The sequence below is a fragment of the Mirounga leonina genome, unplaced genomic scaffold (genome assembly GCF_011800145.1).
Source record: "Mirounga leonina isolate KUSES-001 unplaced genomic scaffold, KU_Mleo_1.0 Mir_165, whole genome shotgun sequence".
Lineage (NCBI taxonomy): Eukaryota > Metazoa > Chordata > Mammalia > Carnivora > Phocidae > Mirounga > Mirounga leonina.
The window spans coordinates 18085891-18107705 of NW_023270415.1; the positions used below are offsets into that span (position 1 = coordinate 18085891).

Below are 21815 nucleotides of genomic sequence, written 5' to 3' on the forward strand. Positions count from 1 at the left end.
TCTGTTAAATAAATAAATAATATCTTTTTTTTTTTTTTTTTTAATTTATGAGCCTTCATTGATTTCCAAAGGACTCTTTAGAGTGTATATATGTTGTAGAGGCAGTGGTATAACAGGTACAAGTCCTGAAGTCAGACTACCTGGGTTCAAATCCCGATGCCACTACATGGAGCAGATTACTTCTCCTTTTATGCTTCAGTTTCTCCTTGGTTAAACCTGTCAGTAAGGCTTCAGCGAGGAGCCACAGTCTGGCTTATAATAAGCTTAGCCACTAAATATTAAATATTGTTAGGTTTCTGGACTGATTTAGTTTGAAGGAAGGGATGATCTTATTTAAAGTGAGACTGTGGAATAGCAAACAAGTACATATAGATTTTGGAGGTGGTCAAATCTGGACTTAAATCCTAGCCCATTAACTGGATAGTAGCTTGGACAAGTGATTTCTTTCTTTAATTTATTATTATTATTATTATTATTATTATTAGGGGGCAAGTGATTTAATCTCGTTGTTTTTCTCCAAGCAGCATCCTCATTTCCAACACAAGATTTTAGCACCCTTTTTTCAGAGAAAATTGAAGCAGACAAGTGTGATCTCTTTCAAACTTCTCCCATATCTGCCTGGCTTTATTTTTATTTTTACTTATTTATTAATTTTTTGCCTGGCTTTATTTTTAGTTAGGCTGAGAATATATGACAGTCTTCATCTGTGCCCTCGTGGTGTACCATGCACACATGTAACATCACACTTAGTGAACTATTGAAATTTTTATATTGCTTATCTCTGTGCCCTCGTGGTGTACCATGCATACATGTAACATCAGTTAGTGAACTATTGAAATTTTTATATTGCTTATCATTCTTACCCATGAGATAAGTTCTTTGCAGGTAGGATTTTTTTCTTATTTCTCTTCCTTTGTCTTTCTATTGCTTAATGCATAATGAATGCTTAATGAGTATTTGTTGAACAAAGGAATAAAAAGTAATTTGAAACAAATTGCTATGTATTAGATCCAATTTATTGACTACTTATACAGAGCTAGGTCTTTTACTTATCTCAGATGCTTAAACAACCATATGAAGTAGGTGTTGCTAGCCTCATTTTCCAGATTAGGAAACTAGGACTCAGATAATTTAATCTTGTCCAAGGACTGAGGTGGAAAATTATAGCATATTGTCCCCGTTGGAGTTGTAGTCACAGGACGGAAGATCATCTCTCAGGAGTTTTTGGCCTTAGAGGGAGAAACACAGTAGCTACCAAACTGCAGCCTGCTTAGGAGGGAGCAAGATGACAAATACATGTTGTATTTGCTTTTTCCCACCCCACATCATGCCAGAGGGATGAAATCAACCAGCAGCTAAAGGGCAAGGGAGCCTAAAGGGTGCAGGCTATAGAGGTCAGCATCCCAGGGCGTGGAGCAGGGTGGAGATGGATCTGAAAAGACATAGAGGATATCCAGCAGAGTCCTCCCCTTCCTGTCCCATAGCGTTCCCTCTCACACTTTGGGCATAACACTTAGGTTCCTAACTCGGGGGAAACACAGTCAGCCATCGACACTCACTGTATTTGGTGTGTTCATACTCCCACCCAGAACCAATGCCAGTGTTCAGAGAAGGCAACAGAGAAGAGAACTAAAATAAAACAAAACTGGTATAGTCTTGGCATCTGTAGCTAGTCTTTTGCCTCAAGTTGATCACTAGTACCTATTTTATGTTCCCCTCCCCTTTCCAGCACCTTAGCTTGTCAAAGTTGTTTACTAGTGGAGGACCCCAAACTTTCATTCCCACAGGATCCAAGTCTGTAGTAGTCCCATCTTTATTGAGTTGCCAGTTTCCCATTGACCAGTACTGTTGGACATGCCCCCACTGAATCTCCTCAATTCAGACATAATTTTCCTCCCCACGCTGTATAATGACATCCAAGTTTCCTCCTGGAAATCCAGATCAGTCACTTTACTGGGACAGGGACCACTCTCTTATTAGGGTGGATGGTGTGATAAACCACACATGGCTAGGGGATAGGCTTAGCTTTCAGTTGAACAGGACTGTTCCTTGGTGAAAGCATTCATCCACCAAACCTGAGGTTATCTTGAGAAGGAAAGGGGTAGAGTGTCGTGTTAAATCACAGGTTCTGGAATGAGACATCAATTCAAGTTCTAATTCCACCAACTACTTGCTTCAGTGACTTCAGGCAGTTACCTAGCCTGATTCGGTGTCTGTTTGCTCCCATGTTAAAGGAGAGTGACAATAGTATCTTCTAGGGTTACTGTGAAGATTAAATATCAGCCCAGTGCCTGGCACACAGTAATAATAATCATCACTACTGGTACATTATGAAGTTTAAAGTACAAGTTTGTAAAACAATATGTTCCATCATTTTAACACACAAGCACACATATACTCATAATACAGACATATTCTCACACCCATATATGTTTATAGACATACAGAAAAAAATGAAACATGCAAAAAATATTGACCGTACATGTCTGTTGTGTGCTAAGAAGATGGATATTTTTCTATATGCCTTTCTATATGCCTTTAATTTTATGATTATTATTTTTGCATTCAAGTGGCAAAAGTTACTCAATGAATTTTATGAATAATTTAAAAGTGACTCAAGAAGGTAATTGAGCCAAATTTCATCATAAAAACATAGTTTTTAGCCTAGGGTTAGTCAGTCCTTGTTGATGAAATCAGGGAGAATACCACTCTTCAGCCAGTTCAGTCTTTTTGAGAACTGAGGGTGCATTGAGTCAGGGACTATTGCAGTTCTGATACTAGGTTTATATTATTGATAATGGGTCTCCATGTCAACAAAATGAAATGTATTGTCAGGGAGCCATGCAAACACAGACATTTCCCAAAGATTGAACATGAGTACTCCAGAAACTGAGTGACACTGATAGGACAGATACTTGATCATTCAGGAACCTTCCATGTTTAAGCATCAAAAGCAAACAAAGAGGGGGTCTGGGTGGCTCAGATGGTTGAGCGTCTGCTTTCGGCTCAGGTTGTGATCTCCAGGTCCTGGATCAAGCTCCATGTCCCGTTCCCGGCTCAGTGGGGAGTCTGCTTCTCCCTCACCTTTTGCCTCTCCCTCTGCTTGTGCTCTCTCTGTCTCTGTCTCTCTCTCTCAAATGAATAAATACAATCTTAAAAAAAAAGGCAAGCAAAGGAGCGTAAGCCATGATTCATAGCACCAAATTGAGTGAATTGCTTCCGAAAGAGTGATTTCATTTTCTCAAATATTTCTGCACTTCTTCGGAATTTCTGATCCCATGAAGTTCAGGCCTGGTCACAATGGAAAATAAGTCCAGCTTCTCTTTGAGATCTAATAGATTCTCTCAGGATGCTCATGAATTTCCAGAAGTCTTAGGTTTGAGTTTGGTAAATATCTTCAGCAACTTTCTGCCATTCAGTCGTCTAACCAGTTAAGATAATCTTAACTTTCACACCCAACTTCCGCTCCTTCCAAGTAACCCATAAATTGTCAAAGGTATTAGAACAAAGAAATACTGCGTTGTCTACTTTGTCATGGGTCCATTGAGCAAGCAATGGGTGATTGGGAAAAAGCCTGACTGACATCCATAGGACCGGTCATCTTGACCACCTGATTATTGACAGCCTCTCTACAGTGAGCTTTTATGTAGGACACAAATATTTTTTACATTCTGTGCTGTGTTGAAAAGTTCATCCACATACATCTGCAAGCCTCTCCTCGTTTTTAAACTTTTAAAAATTTTTATTTAAAAGATGAAAGAACAACATATGGGAATATACTCTCCCCTTTAAGACTTTATTTATTTATTTGACAGAGACACAGCGAGAGAGGGAACCCAAGCAGCGAAGGAGGGAACACAAGCAGCGAGAGAGGGAACACAAGCAGGGGGAGGGAGAGGGAGAAGCAGGCCCCCCGCGGAGCAGGGAGCCTGATGCAGGGCTCGATCCCAGGACCCTGGGATCATGACCTGAGCCGAAGGCAGACGCTTAACGACTGAGCCACCTAGGCACCCCTACTCTCCCCTTTAAAAAACAATTTGAATCTTGTTCTTTCCAGCTCTTTTACCAGTGAGCCATCTATTAGCCATTGGCCACAAGTCAGCATAGGTATATACCTGGGGCATGCATTTCTCCTGACACCACATATACCGCTCAGAATTGTGCCCAGTGGGAAGAGTTCCCTTCACCACTCTTTCAGGACCATCCTTGAATAGGGCTGCATTGTCTCATTTCTGATTGGGGCTAGCATGCCATGCATGTCCATTCATAAGCGGGCAGGTCTTTTCCCTCCTCTGCTGACTGGTCGTAGGGTGCTCCCCGCGAGTGTGTGGTGAGAGAGCTCACGAGGAAGATGCTACCAGTACCAGGTATTCCTGCAGTTTCCTTGTGCATTCCAGACCTGCTCAGGCCCAGTCTTGCTTTTAACATACCAAGTGGAATGCTTTTGTACAGTCCAGTTTTATGATTCAGTAGGTCCGATAATATTGTTCATGACTGGGCTGTTCTTATTATATAGTCTCTTGGTTTCCCATGGGCAGGTATATAATCTTTACGTGAGCTTGGTAGCAAGCCAGGAACCAAATGGATAAAACTTACTGACAGTACCCTAAGGAGTCTGTAACTCTTATTCTTGATGCTTGTCAGAGGCTCCTTCCCCCATCCCTGTCTGCCATGTCATTTGTAGTACTGGTGGGTATGCTAAGGCATAGCCCCAAGAGTTAGGGCAGCTTTTATTGCTGAAGAACCTTCTCTTGAATCAGGCCCCCGTAAAAACTGGCAGCCTCATAGGTTACCCAGTATATAAGTCAGAGCAGCACATCCTAATATGAAGCTCACCAGTTGTGTTACGTCTTTCTTAGTGGACATAGTGCCAGGAGTAGCAATTTTACTTTAGATGGGAGAGTTCCTGCCTCAGACCTCTGGAACCATAGAAACCATCAGTGTGATAGATCCCTGAACTTCCGTGGGTTTTATCCTCTATCCTCTGGCTTGTACATGTGTCTTACAGAGGCCTCCTGAGTGCTTGCTACTTCTTGTTCACCAGATCCAGTTAACATAATGTCATCAGCGTGATGGACCAGTGTGGTGATCTGTGGGATATTGAGATAATCGAGTCCTTCCAGACTATATTACGGCAGTGCAGAAATAGCCTTTAGGTAAAACACTGAAGGTGCACTGCTATTTCTGGCACTTGGTGGGAAATTGCATTGTATTGTTCTTACTGATGATAGAAAAGAAAGCATTTGCCAGGTCAGTAGTTATCTACCAGATATCAGAGGTTATGCTCATTTTCTCCAGCAAGAAGTATCACATTTAGAAGTATAGCCATGATTGGCCTGACCATCTGTTGTTATGTTCCAAGATCTTTCTGGCTTTGGTCCAAGTAAACAGGCAAGTTAAAAAAGGAGATATAATAGGAATCAATGCCTCTGTATCCTTCAGTGTTTTTGATAGTAGTACTGACTTCTGAGCTTCTCCCATGGATGTGGTACAGCTTCTGGTTTACTTTCATAGGCGGAGAGGGGAAGAGTTCCAAGCGTTTCTTCATGGCCCTTTCTTCCATATGGCCATAGGACAGGGAACCAGTGTGGGGGCTTGGCCACTTACTAAGTATATCCATTTTCACAAAAATTTTAGGACTAGGGAAATAACCAAAGGATGGGCCTATGGTCCCATGGTACCTACCATGAGATACCAGGGTTGACTTCATCACTCATTTCTTTTCTGGAATGAGATAGGTGCTCTGACTGGTGGGCCATGTTTTGGGTCTTTGGGGATAAGTGTCAGTTTAGATGTAGTAGCTAGTAACCCTTGGAAGGACTGTACATTTCTCTTTACCCAGTGAGCAGTCACCCTTTTGAATGGCTGCAGGTCTTTCTCAGGGAAGGTCTGGAGAAAGATTGTTAGGATACACTTGTGGCCATGTATAGGATCACAGTAATCTCATATTTAGTCCACCTTGGCCTAATATCTTTTGAATGTACTCCCATATATGCTCCTCAGACTCCTGCTGGTAAAAATTTCTGAGATTCTGCAGATTTTTCAGTATAAAGGCAGTCTTTTCCCAGAGTTGGCTTTGAACTTCTTCCTGGGTTCTTGTGGGAGCTAACTCTCATTGGGGTGCAATGAGGGGTGATAGGAATAGGTAGTGAGGAGACTTGGCATCCTCCTAAGTGCTGGGCTCTATACTTACTGCCCACTATACATGTCCCCTGAGTACCTTGTATGAAACAACTTATCCTACTTCCCAGCTCTTCCCCCCCTTGTCTATTCCTGATGCCACTTAATATCAAACCTTATTGTCCCTTCCAAAGGGAAGACCTGAGACATGATGTTCTCCTCTAGTTCTGCTCCTGTGGACCGTGCACAGTAAGGCACAAACAAGCTCTACATAATACAGTACCAGCAGGGCCCACCACCCTCTGGGTCCCACATTCTCAACGGATAGGTGTGGAAAGTGTAGCACTGTAACTTTCACCCTCTTGTCACTTCTGCTACGGTTGGAGAATGGGCTGATGTGGGTCTGCAACTCCTGGGCAGGGTTAATCTGCCTTAGAAGAGCTAAGGGTCCACCTGCTCTGATTCTGTGGCAATAGAGCGATGGAACTGTGGGGCAAGAGTTTGATCAGGTGGCTGTCCTGGTCTAATGGGCGAGCTGAAGAATCGAGCTGCTTTAATGGGGCACTCTGAGCTTAGGATGGGGCCGGTGACTTGTCTATGTTTTCTGACAACTAATTCAACTACATATAAATCCTTCTAAACTGCATTTCCAGCATCAAATCCAGCAAAGTGGGTTTTGAATCATCTCAAAGGAAGCACCCTTATAATCAGTTAAAATTCACCATACTCAATGCCTATTGATAGATTTTCAAAATCATTACTTCAGTATAATTTATTTACAATTTTTAGATCTGTCAGAGTGACTTCTTAAAATCAGTCACCAGGGAAACTGGCAAACTATTTAAAGGGTATTATTTGGTATCAGTGGAGAGTATGAGCTGCCGTGTAGCAAAAGTGACATCAGTTTGACATCTCGAGTCCTTTGTCCTTGGGTGGAATGATAATATTAACATAATTGTATTTATTCTATATGAAGTTTGTAATATCTCTGACCAGCGGCCCAGTGCATAAGAATTATCCACAGTTGTAAAAATGCAGCATAGCACAGTGGTTAAGAGTCAAGACTGGAGCTACACAGCCTGGGTTCACATCCTAGATGGGCAATTTATTTAATGTCTCCACGTCTCAGTTGCCTCACATGTAAAACAGGAGTAAATAGTTACTATATAGGATCCTAATCTGAAGCAAGCTTCACCTGCTCATCTTGATGTAAGAAGCCTGAAAAACACACTTTGGGGGTACCTGGCCGGCTCAGTTGGAAGAGCATGTTGACTCTTAATCTCAGGGCCGTGAGTTCGAGCCCCACCTTGGGTGTAGAGATTACTTAAATAAATACACTTAAAAAAAAATAAAATAAAATGGAAAGCACACTTTGAAAAACCCTGCTTGAAATCTAACAAAATAGAGCCGTTTTAGGTGCAAGTTGCCCTCAGTCCACCTGAACTGTGGCTCCTGGAATGTCTTAGTGGTAAGGAAGGCTGGTAGGATGCACGTGTTTGACTGTGGTTTAGCTGTTGATGGGGCATAAGAGAAACTGTATCTCTAACCTGGGCTGTGACTTACGATCAAATGTAAATTCCTACCAGAATAAGCATGAAATTGGTCCTGTGAATAATGACAAATCATTGTATTTTTAAATGATTTTGCTAATCTATGTTTTTTTTTTCCCCCTGTTGATTAAGGTTGCATGATGGAATATGAATGTTACCTCAAGAGGTTTTATGTTTTGGATTAGCTAACTGTGTTTATCCTCTGCTGACTATTTCTTCGGACTCATTTTTTGGTGTCCTTTTGAGGCAATAAACTCAAAGGGATTATAACATGGACTACAAGGAAAGCTGCCCAAGTGTAAGCATTCCCAGCTCCGATGAACACAGAGAGAAAAAGAAGAGGTTTACTGTAAGTATGTAATATAAAGCATATGGAGAAAAAATGAATATAGAGAATATTTCCATTTTTTTCTTTTTTTTTTTAAGAGTTTATTTATTTGACAGAGAGAGAAGGGGAGCAGAGGGAGAAGCAGGCTTCCTGCTGAGCAGGGAGCCCGATGCAGGGCTCGATCCCAGGACCCTGGCATCATGACCTGAGCCGAGGGCAGACGCTTAACGACTAAGCCACCCAGGTGCCCCGAGAATATTTCCATTTCTTCTTTTGTTCTTCCTTAACCTAGAAACATCCTCCCCATGTTTCCACATATCCAGATCTTACTTACCCTTCAAATGATATATCCTCCACAGTCTTCCCTTTGTACTATAACTATAACAGGTGCATCCCATAACAGATGACTTTCAACTCAGAGTTCATGTCACATGGGAAAACTGAGGAGTTAAACTAAACCCTTTGGTCTGACCACTCCAGTCTCTTTTCTTTTTCTTTTTTTTAAGATTTTACTTATTTATTTGTCAGAGAGAGAACAAGCAGGGGGAGTGGCAGAGGGAGAAGCAGGCTCCCTGGGGAGCAAGGAGCCTGACGCGGGGCTCGATCCCAGGACCCCGGGATCATGACCTGAGCTGAAGGCAGATGCTTAACCGACTGAGCCACCCAGGCGTTTTTTTTGTTGTTGTTTTTTAAGATTTTATTTATTTATTTGTCAGAGAGAGATCTAGTCTCCTTTCTTAACTAGGTGGGGCTGGAGCCCCCAGTGACACTTTTCTCCCAAAGTCGCAGACAAGGAACTGGAAATAGCTTCTGTCCTCTCCTCGGTTCTCCCTTTCTTAATAAATGTACCTCCATACCCTGTACCAAAGCCCAGAGGAGAGGCTGCAGTGTGTGTCTGGCCGTTTGCCTCTGCTCGGTGTCTGTTACAGCGGTATCTTAAGCATTGTTCATTTATTCCGCAATCTTATAAGCAAGTCCTAGAAACATCACATTGATGGTAAATAAGAGGTCAGTATACCTCAGTAAAATAGTGGAGTGTGTGAAAGTTTTTTTTCCTTCCCTCTCCTATTTTTTTTTTTAAATCCTTGAGCATTCTCTCCTTTAAGGGCATAACCTCCTGCCAAGTTTGATGGAAGTTCATATATAGCAAATATAGGCAGTGGGTTATCTCAGTGTCCATTTACTTTTCATGGTAGAGGTATTTTCATGCCTTCTGTGACAGGTTCAGGGAAGCCTGTAGCATCACTCTTACCCACCTGTTCCCAGAGCTGTCCCTTGCATTCTTGGAGGCCTCCTCCAGATCACTTTGTTCATTTCCTTGCTTCAGATTATCAAATGTTGCCCTTGTAGAGAGGCTTTTTCTGACCACCCTATATAAAATAGCACCTTCACACCCCACCCTAACCCTTTCATTCTCTGTCCTGCTTAATTTTTTTTAGTTAACCACCTAGTTAAGAAAGGAGACTAGATCTCTCTCTTGAGATCTAAGATGATCTCAGTCTCACAACTCTGAGATCATGACCTGAGCCGAAATCAAGAGTCGGATGCTTAACCAACTGAGCCACCCAGGCGTACCATTCCCTTTTTTTCATGTAGGCTCCACACCCAGCATGGAGTCCAGTGCAGGGCTTGAACTCACAATCCTGAGATCAAGACCTGAGCTGAGATCAAAAGTCAGACGCTTACCTGACTGAGCCACCCAGGTACCTCTACCCTATTTAATTTTTTAATAGCAGTTATCACTACCTGACACATTTTGTGCTTATTTATAACTAGACTAGACTAGAATGCGAGATCCTTTGAAATAAGAACTTCCCTCACTGTTGCTTTATCAGTACCCAGAACAGAGATGGATATTTAGAAAGTATTTGTTGAATTGATGTTGAATGAAAAGTAGTACTAAGTTCACATGTTAGTTGCTGACCACTACAGGGCAGTCCTCAAGAACCTCAGTTCTAGGCAACACAGATAGACCCTACCTCACCCAACACAGACTCTGTGTCGAGCCTCAGTGGGTCCCAGATGCCTGTGTCCTACTTGGGAACAAAAACAGACATTGTGTTATTTGCTATCTGTAATATTTTTATACTCTAGTTCTCGTGTCTTTTATATAGCTCCATACTGTGAAGCTTCTAACAGAGAAATGCATTACCTTCTAGGATGTCTTAACTTAAACCAAGTCTAAATTATACTTTCATTTATCCATTCAACAAATTGTCATTGAGTTTGTGTGTCATGCTAGGTGCTGTTCTAGGCACTGGGGATATGGTAGGTAGCAAGCATGATACGGCCCTTGCTCTCAAGCATCTTAAATTCTGGTGGGACAAGACAGGCAATAAGGAAATATTTTTTTTAAAAAAAACAAACAGTTTTATATTATAATAAGTATTGTACTGCTTTCTGTGAATTCTTGTGCTTCTTTTGCAAATGAAAGTGTTTTTTAAAATTTGAAGAGTTTGTGGTTACCTGTTGGTGTTTTATTAGAACTTAATAGGCCCTTGTTCAGGGTGCCTGGGTGGCTCAGTCGGTTAAGCATCTGCCTTTGGCTCAGGTCACGATCCTGGGGTCTTGGGATGGAGCCCTGAGTCAGGCTTTCTCTGCTTTGTCTCTCTTTCACATAAATAAATAAAATAAAATCTTGAAAAAAAAATAGGCCCTTGTTCGTAAGTCATACTGCTGATTGGTAACTTCATGGGGCTTTATCTGAAGCAGAGCTGCTTCAGCCTGGAACCTATTTGTGGCTTCTAGTCTTGGCTGTCCTTTGGTAACCATGGGAAGCTACCTTACCACACTAGGAAGCCAGCATAACTAATTCAAGTGGCTTGCAGTCATCTAAACCTAAGTTTCTGATTCTTTGGTAGCAGTTCTGCTTCCAGTCCTATCTGATCTTGAATGCTCTGAGTTAAATCTGTAATCTAGTCTTAGAAACAGTGTAGCTTTGCTGGCCCCTTGACCAGGTTCTTTATCCTCTACTTCCGCATTCTCTCTTTGTGAGCAGTATCATGTTACAGACAAATCTGGTATCTTACATCCAGTAGCTTCCTCTTTGACAACTTGATGCCTTTTTAGTTAAGACCAGAAGAGCCATGTTACCACCCACCATCCCAGCTCATGTAGGGTGCCTGGGTGCTCTTTTTCTCTCACTCTAAGTAATTCATCACTTAACTCAGGTGATTGATACCAAGGACTTTGTTTCACATTCCAGGTGAGACCTTATCCTCTCTCACACAGAGGAATGTGGCTTTGCATGCTGGGACCCTTCTCACTGTGCGCTTATTAACGTGACCATATCTTACAAAGTGCTACAGAATTCATGTTTTAATCACATAGAGTATCAGAGAGGTACTCTCCTCACATATTATCTAACTATGAACTTGTGAGTGTAGCTTTCAGTCTTTTATGGGAAAGGATAGTTTATACATATTTGTATACCCATGTTCTAAAATAAACCTGGTTTACTCTGAGTTGTCTAACAGACAATGGACAACTGTATTGTAAACCCCAAAGTAATTCCTATCTCTATAATTCATAACCCAAGTCATACATCAGTGAGCTTTTCCTCAAATGCATGGATTCTTGTTATTTTTCTCTTTAGAAATGACACATAGGGCTCCTGGGTGGCGCAGTTGGTTAAGTGTCCGACTCTTGGTTTTGGCTCAGGTCATGAACTCAGGGTTCTGGGATCGAGCCCTGTGTCAGGCCCCTCACTCAGTGTGGAGTCTGCTTAAGACTCTCTCCATCGCCCTCTGCCCTTCCCCACCCCTCATGCTTCTCTTCCTCTCTCTCAAATAAATAAATAAATCTTTAAAAAAAGAAAAAAGAAATGACAGATCTTTGGGGTCTCAAACCATTCTCTACATTAGTATATTGAATTATACTCTGAAACTATGGGATGGGATGAATTACAAGAATTAATTCTGTATTATAATTGTTGATGATTTGATACTGGTTCTGGTACATGAAGGGTCGAAGATTTAAATTTTAGTCTAATAAGTCTGTGAATTTGGGCAAGTTATTAAGCTTTTTTGGGCCATCATTTCCTCATGTGTATACTAGGGGGTTATAGTATTTGTTCTGCTTACTTCATAGGGTTGTTGACTCTGGTTATATGAAGTTATATATATATGAAAATATTAAACACATGTAAGATGGCAGTAAGAAGTCTGAGGATAAATTCTAGTTTGAAAAATACTGTGTACAAGATGACCTGGAAGGAGAAGAACTAAGAACTGACTCTTTACTATGTGCCAGGCACCACTTTTGAAAATACTTTATAATTTAGTGTAATGGTTATTGCTGGAGAAGAGGAGAGGAGAATGGCATCAATTGAATCTATAATGTTGTAATCTTGGGGGGAGAGAAGTCTGAAACAAGAATGGCAAAATGTTAAAATTCAGAACATCTGAATGAGTTCACAGGTGTTCACTGTGTTATTCTCTTTGAAAATTATACAAATATTTCATAACATTTTAAAAATAGAATATCTCCTAAAAAACAAATAAAATATCTCCTTTCAAGAAAACAAAGTCTTTTAACCAGTATACTTCTGTATTTTAGAGAATCATGTATAAACATGGATGTCTAATATCAGTTCCCTGAGTATAAAAACAGGTTATTCACCTATTAAATAGCTAATGAATTTTTTTGCAATCAAGTTTTGTTATGCTATTTTTTATTTCTGCAGGTTTATAAAGTTCTGGTCTCAATGGGCAGGAGTGAGTGGTTTGTCTTCAGGAGATATGCAGAGTTTGATAAGCTTTACAATACTGTAAGTAAATGTCAGTCTGCAGGATTTTTTTTTTTTTTTAAAGATTTTATTTATTTATTTGAGACAGAGAGAATGAGAGAGACGGAGAGCACATGAGAGGGGGGAGGGTCAGAGGGAGAAGCAGACTCCCTGCCGAGCAGGGAGCCCGATGCGGGACTCGATCCAGGGACTCCAGGATCATGACCTGAGCCGAAGGCAGTCGCTTAACCAACTGAGCCACCCAGGCGCCCAGTCTGCAGGATTTTTATTTAACACAAAACACCTGAGGGTGCCTGGCTGGCTCAGTCAGAAGAGTGTGCAACTCTTGATCTTAGGGTTGTGAGTTCAAGCCCCATATTAAGTATAGAGACTACTTAAATAAAACTTAAAAAAAATTAAAATAGAATAAAACACCTGAGAAAACTTGCAAATAAGAGAAATTTCTTTTTTTAAAAAAGATTTTATTTATTTATTTGAGAGAGAGAGAGAGATCATGCAAGAACAGGGGGAGGGGCAGAGAGAAGCAGCAGACTCCCCACTGAGCAGGGAACCTGATGTGGGGCTTGATTCCAGGACCCTGAGACTATGACCTGAGCTGGAAGCAGGAACTTTACCGACTGAGCCACCCAGGTGCCCCAAGAGAGATTTCTTTGAGTGGTTAAATAATACTCCTACTCAAAAAGACAAGCAGAAAAGCATAAGAGATTCTCCAGAAGCATCCTAACTTTGGAATTCCTACCAAAAAGGGTGGAGAGAGGATTGTTGAGAATTTCCAAGTAAACTCTTGAAGATATAAAAACTAGATATGCAGCTTAAAATACATTTAATGTCAGAATATTAGAAATAAATTCTTTCTACTGCCTCTCTAATAGTTGTTAATCGTCATGTTATTTCTGGTTAAATTGCCCAGCAACTAGATTTAGGTGTGAAAGTTTGTCATAAGCTTACCTTCCTTCTATAGTTTCATTTTTGGCTAGAGGTAAGTCTTCAGTTCCAGATTTTAAGTAGCCAACACAACTAAAATGAATATGGACTTTTGTAAGTTCTAACAGTTACTGGTCGGTGGGGGGTGATATCTAAGGGATCATTAATTGTTTAAATTAGTAAAATCTATTTTTATATATTCAGAATTCAGATATTAAATATTATTTTTAATCCAGTGTTTGCAATTCCAATTACTCTCTAAAGTAGGAAGCGAGAGCACCATGGTCATTGTAACATGTCAGGCCAGATCTATGCAGAGACCAGTGTTTGTGTATTATTGTCCATTGTTGTGTTGGATATTAGTCATACATACCTAGGAGGCCAAAGAACCCCACCTGTGTTGGTCATTATAGACCTTAGATTATTAAGACAGCTCTGGATTCCAAGCTTTGCTTCAGTTAAGGAAAAAAGCAATTATGCTTCAAATCCCAAATTTAAATTTTTTTCTGCCCTAAGAATAAATAGGAATCTCCTTATGTCATTGTTTAATAAGTGGTAGATTACCAGGCATCCTTCAGAAAAAATTGTTTCATATTAAGAAGGTAATTTTCTTCAATTTTCTTAACCTGTCTCTTGATTTTAAAAATAGGGTTAAATAGATACAGAAGTCTGTGGCTTACCATTTGTAAGATACTTTAAATATGGAAGAAGTTAAGCATATCTCAGTTAAGAGATAAATTATTTTCTAAATGGGCCAGAATGAATCCAATGTCTAGTTGTACAATATTCCATGTTTTGTTAAGTCATGAAAGTAAGGCTTCTGATTCATTTCTTTATTTTTTTTTAAGATTTAATTTATTTTGGGAGGGGGGAGAAAGAGAGCAAGCACAAGCGGGTAAAGGGCAGGAGAAGTAGACTTTCTGCCAAGCAGGGAGCCTGACGTGGGACTTGGTACCAGGACCCTGGGATCATGACCTGAGCCAAAGGCAGACGCTTAACCGACTGAGCCACCCGGGAGCCCCTTCTGATTCATTTCTATTTAGCATTTCACTGTATCTGCTTTTCTTCCAAATAATATTCAAATGCTTTGCTAGTTAAAATTGAACTTTTAAAATAATAAAGCTTTTTAAATGGCATTTTTTTCCTATGTAAAAATAATATATATTCTAGGATATCTGGAATGTAGAGGAAAGTAAGTGTTCAAACTTAAAAATCACCCCTCCTATGTTGCTACTCAGAGATCTGTAGTATTTTTACTGTGTTTTCTTCTGTTTATTAATTTTTCTTTAATGCATATGTAGCCAAACTAAATATATATATATTTAGTTGCTTAATCAAATGATACTGTGACAGTCTTTTTTTGACTGTAAGTGAAGTCACACTTTTGAAACAAAATAATAGCCAAAAACAATTTGTACATGAGGATATCTTCTGTAATGTTGAATGATTTTTATTTAGTTAGTTTATTTACTTACTTATTTTTAAGTACACTCCATATCCAGGGTGGAGCACAATGCAGGGCTCAAACTCATGACCCCGAGATTGAGACCTGAGCTGAGATCAAGAGTCAGATGCTTAACCAACTGAGCCACCCAGGCACCCCTATAATGTTGAGTGATTAAAAAAAAAATAGTTTATATTGGGAAAAAAATAGTTTATATTGGAGGCTGGGTGAGGGTTAAATTGTCAGCTCTATTTGAAATTCTTGGATACCATTATATAAATGATTAGCATTTTTTTGAGGATTGTACAGATTTGACCGTAGCTATCATGATGATACTATAACACATATATGCATATACCGATAGTTTATATTAACTTCTTTGAGAAACAAGATGAAATTTTTTTCAGTAAACTACTAATAACTGAAAATCTGAGATTTCTTTCTGTATTTTGCTTAAAAGATTATATTAGCCAGATTTACCTTCTAAATGTGTTTCCTTCTGTAGGACTGTTTATAAGAAGGAAGAATGTAGGGGATATCACCTAAAAGCTCAGCAGTGTGGAGATCTTTCATGAGTGAAGAACCATCCTCATGTCATGATGGTTTCATGATTTAAATAGCTAGAGATTAGGGGTGCCTGGGGTGCCTGGATGGCTCAGTTGGTTAAGCATCTGCCTTCAGCTCAGGTCATGATCCCAGGGTCCTGAGATCGAGTCCCGCATCGGGCTCCCTGCCTGAGCGGGAGCCTGCTTCTCTCTCTCCCTCTATCCCTCTACCCCCTCCCCTGCCCACTTGTGCGCGTGCTCTCTCAAATAACTAAATCTATAAATAGCTAGAGATTAATTAGGTTAGGGTGTTAATATTTAAGTGTCTTTAAGTATAAAGGTGAACTAGAATGGTTTGGGGGTACCCTCCCCCCCATGATCACTTTCATTCTCTTTTTCCAACAAACACCCCATTGTAAACTTTTTGCAGAAAGTTTTCCTTAATATATAGTTGAGTTTTTATTATCCTTCTCCCTCATTTTTCCTGTATTTCTCTTCCTTTTTTCATCTTTTTCTTATTTCTCCATTTTCTCTGTCTGCCTCTTTTTCTATAACTCCTAATTCTACCTCCTGCAGTGAGGTGCAAAGCAAAAAACAGGGGAATCGCATCAGTTGTATTCTTTGAAACCACAGAAGTGGGGTTAAACCTGGCCTGGATTTCCCTAAGACTGAAAACACAAATTCTTTCCCTGTGTTCCTTTTAGAGTACAAGAAAAAACAAAAAGTAAAATAACCAATCTGTAAACATTTTGTCCGTAGAAATGTATTTTTTATAAGTGTAGTTTGCATTTAAAATTCTTTAATTGTAGAAATTGTTGCACACATACAGAAGTAGAGAGAATAGTACAAACACAGATAACAATGTAATGTACCACCAGCTGCCGCAGGTCCAGATACACGGCCATTCTCGTTTCATCTCTCTCCCTAGCCAGCCCCCTGTAATTTTGAAGCAAATTTTAGACTTCATACCATTTCATCTGTAAATATTTTAGTATACATCTCTAAAAAGATAAAAGTTCTTTACAATTGCATGTGCACACATACGCACAGTACTAGTACCACATCTGAAAATAATTAACAATGACATTTTAATATCTAGTATTCAGTTAGTGTTTATATGACTGGTTGATAAATCTATGAAGTGTCTTTATGCCACAAAGTCTCCCCTTCCACCTCTTTTCTTTCTGTTACAGTTTTTTTGTTGAAAAAGCAGGGTCATTTGTCTACAGATTTTTCAGTCTGGATTTTGCTGACTGTATACTTGTGGTGTAGAGTGATTAATACACTCTTCTATTCTTTGTATTTCCTGACATTTTGGTAGTTGGATATATAGTTAATGTGTGTGTATGGTTTTTTGACATCAGGCTTATAATAAAAATAAGCATTAATCCATTTTTATGACCTTACTGCCCCAAATTTAATGTCTTCAGGGCCAAGTTGTTCTTTGTCTGGGAATAAGCAAATCTGATAAGCGAATGTATTAAAATATTAATAAGGGGTAGGCTAGAGCAGAGGGTCTTGAAAGCAAAATTCACCAGCTCTCTTACAAAACAATTGTCAGTCTGTTCATATAGAAAGAATGCAAAGACCACAACTTCTCTTGAGGTAATAAATGGTGAGTAACATGTATTCAGATCTTTACTCCAGATTCTTGTCTAAGTGCCAAAATCATCTTCATTTTACAGACAAGAAAACTGAAGCACAGAGATGTTAAGTAACTTACCCAGGGTCGCAAAGATACTAAGTGTTCTTTTGGGACAAAATAGGATGATTAGTCAAACTAATGTTATCTTATTGGTGTAATTTAATATTGTATATATTTGATCATGATGTCCTTAAAAGTATGTCTTATGATGTATTTTCTTGAAAATCAGATTATAATTTGTTTTGGTACATGTATAACTAGAAGACTTAAAGAATTAAGTTCATATAATGTTTTTTTTTTTTTTAATTCTAGTTAAAGAAACAATTTCCTGCTATGGCCCTGAAGATTCCTGCCAAGAGAATATTTGGTGATAATTTTGATCCAGGTAAGCAATACCTTCATAGTGATAGTTGAAGTTTGAAGAAGTAGTTAATGTACCCATTGTGCTGTACAGTAAGTAGTACCAGGCTTCACGAAGCTAATCGATCTCATGTTCTTTGAACATAATGCCTCAGGAAGGGGCTTTCTGTGTACGAGGCATTGTTTTGTCTATATATTTGACAAAGAGAGAGCACAAGCAGGGGTAGCGGGAGAGGGAGAAGCAGACTCCCCGCTGAGCAGGGAGCCCCATGCGATGGGGGCTCCATCCCAGGACCCTGAGGTCATGACCTGAGCCACACTTAACTGACTGAGCCACCCAGGCACCCCCCAGGCATTGTGTTAAATACTTCGCCTGTTTTAATTCATTCAGTCCTCACAAAAACCCTTTGAGGCAGGTGTTCTTATTATCATCAATGCTTTTTAGATAAAGAAACTGAGGCACATTTAGGTTAATTAATTTGCCCAGGTTCACAGCTAGTAGGTGTCAGATTTGGAAGTTAAATTTAAGCAGTCTGGCTTCAGGTAAATTTATCGGTCATTAAGGATAATTGGGGGTGTTTTTCTAACCATGAAGGACATTCTTTGTTACATCCAGAATATTTATTAAATATATACTGTATACACAGCACCCAGCAAGCCTCTGAATGGGATACTAAGAAAATGTCCTATTGTTCACCCTTAGAGAGCCTTATGACACATAGGCTGTCAGGAGTCTGGAGCTATATGTCTGAAGCCTTAAGCCTGGAGCTTTTTTCACTTGAATCCATATCAGTCTAGGTCGCAAATGGCTACATACAGAGAGATAGAAGTCTCCTTATCCACCAAATAATCTCCTTATTCAGATGAGAAAAGCCACCTATCTATGCCACCAGCTGAACCCTGATGAGCTAGAGTGCCGTCCATCCTCATCATCTCTCTTACCTCTGTAACTAATTTGCTTGTAGCCTTGTAGCCCATTAAACCTAGGATTCCTTACATGTCTGCTTTCTTGGGTCTCTACTCAAAAATAAGTTCTCACATCACGTATCCTGACTGTACATCTCTGCAAATTAGCCTTTTTCCACTGTGCCCTATGAAATTCTGTTCATGATTAACAAATTCCTCTTTATCCTCCATCTTTTTCATATTTCTTTTACATTCTTGCGTTAATTAAACTTAGTCTTTTCCCTGAGGCTACTGGATCATCCCCAATAGCCCTCTCAACTGGAGGCTCTTCATTCTTTTACATTTTATGAACCTCAGGATTGGAGAGGGTTCTCACTTCCCCTATTATGTGTAGAATTTTTTTCTCTTGAGAGAATTTAGCACACTTCATTATCATTGCCAGTCTGTCTCATCTGGCTGTAGATTTTATGAACGTTGTACTTGTCTTTTTTATTGATTTATAGTGCCTTGGTAAATCTTGGGTTTTCAATAAATATTACTTGAATATATGAATTCATTAATAAAGAGAAGCAAATAAAGAAAAAGAGCGAGGCAAAAGAAGACCGAGTCGCCACAACAGAGCCAGGCTGGACATTCTGCAGAATTGATTCTGTAGGCCAGTTTTTAGCTGAAGAATGCTTTTTTCCCAATGAAATCTTTCGCAGAAAACGTCATGCGTAGAACAGATAAAAATGGAACTGCTTTGTTGGTGCAGCAGTGAAGTGTGTCTGCGTAGCGCAGGCTGACAAATGTCATCACGGGCACCATGTGGGTCCTAGAGTTATTTGGGTAAAGTGAACGTGAAACACGATGTGAAACCGACAGTGTGCGATACACGGTAGTCACAGGCGCAGAAGAGACAGGACAGAGACTAGAACACGGGCTAAGGGAATATTCCGATAGACCTCATGTTAGCTAATCACAACGAGGACTGCAGTGGAAGTGAGCTACAAATGGAGCAATATGCAGGAACTCTTTTAAGGACAAATCTAAGAAATTTTGGTGATCGCTCAGGTAAAGGAGACATAGAGAAGGGAATGAGAGAGAAGTGAGGTGTCAGGCCTGGGTGAACGAGAGAATGAATTACTATGAAGTGGCAGAAACACATCTGAGAGGAATCGGGAACTGTGTGTTACTGATAATAGAGACTTGAACTCAGTCTGGAGTTCTGGAGAGCCCTTAGTTAAACCTAATGGCAGAATCATTTCATTTCGTCATGGGAAGAAGACAAAGAGATAAAGACCTCTCTCTTGAGTTCTTATGTCGTAGTTTAAGAGCATGTCTCCATTTTCTTGTTTTCACTTCTTGATTCTGGTGGTTGCCAACCTAAGGTAAGTTTTACGTATCTGAAGGTAGATTTTAAGGGTTATTTCTGCCTATACTTTTCAAAAAGTTAAAATTTCATTTTGAATTTAAGGATCTTTCTGTAGAGGGCACAGAGATAGCTATACTTTTTATATTCTAAATGGTTTAATATCAAGGCTTTTGCCAATAGGATCCTGAGGTCAGTATGCAAACTACTGTTTTTTTGAAGTTTAAAAAAAAACAAGTTTATTTTATCTTAACTATTGAAAAATAAGTGTACAAAGTAACAAAATCAGTGTGAGTCCAATAAGAGACAGGACATATGAAATTTAGAGACTATGAATGTTAGAATATATAACTGCTCAGTATTTTATTTATCCAGTCACAAAAACATCAGTTAACATCAATTAAGTACCTTTCATTACACTTGTGTTAAGGGCTAAAGATAAAATATTTTTTAAAGGCATGATCCTTCAACAGCTTTTATGTAGAAACCACTTTTATTTCTCACTTTTAACCCTTACTAATTGAAGAGAAATAGGTTTGTACAAAATAAAAAGACAACTCCCCATTATTGTTCTAGTCTTTGAGTTCTTCTGAAGCCAAGACATTGTACCCATCTAGTTCTTTATAAGACTTGGTGTAGGTACCAATGCCTCAGGAAATTTTTCTTAAGTGCTAGTCCCTGGGCAGGACTGGGGAGCCTCTTCTCTGCTCTCATAGCAGCTTGTGAATTCTCTGTTAGTTTCTTTGGTGTGCCCAAGTATAGTGATTTGTTTAAATTTGTCTTCCACTACAATTCGAGCTTCTTGAGGATAGGTACCATGTCTTAAGGAAACATTTTTGTATTTCCAGTGCCTTGTACAGGGCAAAGTGTCTAATAGGTGATTGGTGAACAAATGAACAAATGAATGCATGCATGCTATTTTCAACTAGTCTCTTATTTTGGAAGGTCTACTTAATATTAGGTTAAAGATTTTAAAAATCGCTTCTCTTAGAACTTAAATTTTCAAATAGTTGAGGATTGTGAATTAGGTACCTTAATTTTGTTAGCCAGTCTTACTCTTTTTTCTTCTCTTTTGGATGACTTCTATTTTGAGTCACAAAATATTATAGCTAGAAAGAGAGCTTACAGATCATTTAATTCTATCCCCTAGTTGACAGGTTAAAGGGGGAAATCTGTGGTTAGAAAACTAGGCAGTGGCACAAGTGAGACTCAGTTACATCTTAGACTCTGATTCCAGTGTTCTTTCCCTGTAGTAGGCTGTTTTTAAAAGTGCTGCTACTGTTGCAATAGTATATAATAATATAATATCTATTGTAATAATATAGTAATACTAGCAGTAGTAATGATAATAATTGTGCTATTATTTGAGTTCCTAACTATAAAGTAGCTATTTTACCTCTGTTTCATGCATGAGGAAAATAGAGACTTAGCAAAGACCAGCCACCACACAGCTAATACATAGCAGAATTACATTCATCCAGGTTTGTTTGTTTCTCTTTTCACTTTATTGTCTGGGTTATGCATGGGACCTTTAAAAACAAAATTCACAATCTTTTTATGTACATGTTATTTTAAAATTTAAAATTACTTGTTTTGGACATTACAAAAATCTTAACCTTGTTTCCTAACCAGAAAGGTGTGGATTAGGACTTTTAAAAAAAAACAACTCTGTAGTCCCTGGGGGCTCTAAATATCCTTGATGATGAATATAATTAGGCACTCTGGCCACCAGTAGCAGTATTAGGATTAAAACCCAAGGTCTCCTTACATCAGAGTTTGGTGATTTTTTTTTTCCCCCTGTCCCACAGTACTGGAAATTGTGTCCTCTTGGTTGATTTTTCTTGAAGCAGTGAAATGACAGAAATCTGTATAGGTCATTTTCATACACACTCTGG

The 21815-nt window shown here is 39.3% G+C and overlaps 1 protein-coding gene across 5 annotated transcripts in view; it reads left to right on the top strand.

Annotated features, from left to right (window-relative positions):
- Window positions 1-21815, top strand: part of LOC118014888 (serine/threonine-protein kinase Sgk3) — a 134595-nt gene that overhangs the window by 62708 nt on the left and 50072 nt on the right. For 2 of the 5 annotated variants that reach the window (XM_035011268.1, XM_035011269.1), the window contains exons 2-4: window positions 7803-8019; window positions 12683-12766; window positions 17616-17688. In XM_035011268.1, coding sequence (XP_034867159.1) covers window positions 7942-8019; window positions 12683-12766; window positions 17616-17688 — 235 coding nt within the window. In that variant the 5' untranslated portion in view covers window positions 7803-7941. Of the gene's footprint in view, window positions 1-4332; window positions 8020-12682; window positions 12767-17615; window positions 17689-21815 lie in introns of those variants that run through there. The other 3 variants (XM_035011272.1, XM_035011270.1, XM_035011271.1) reach the window with 3 other exon arrangements.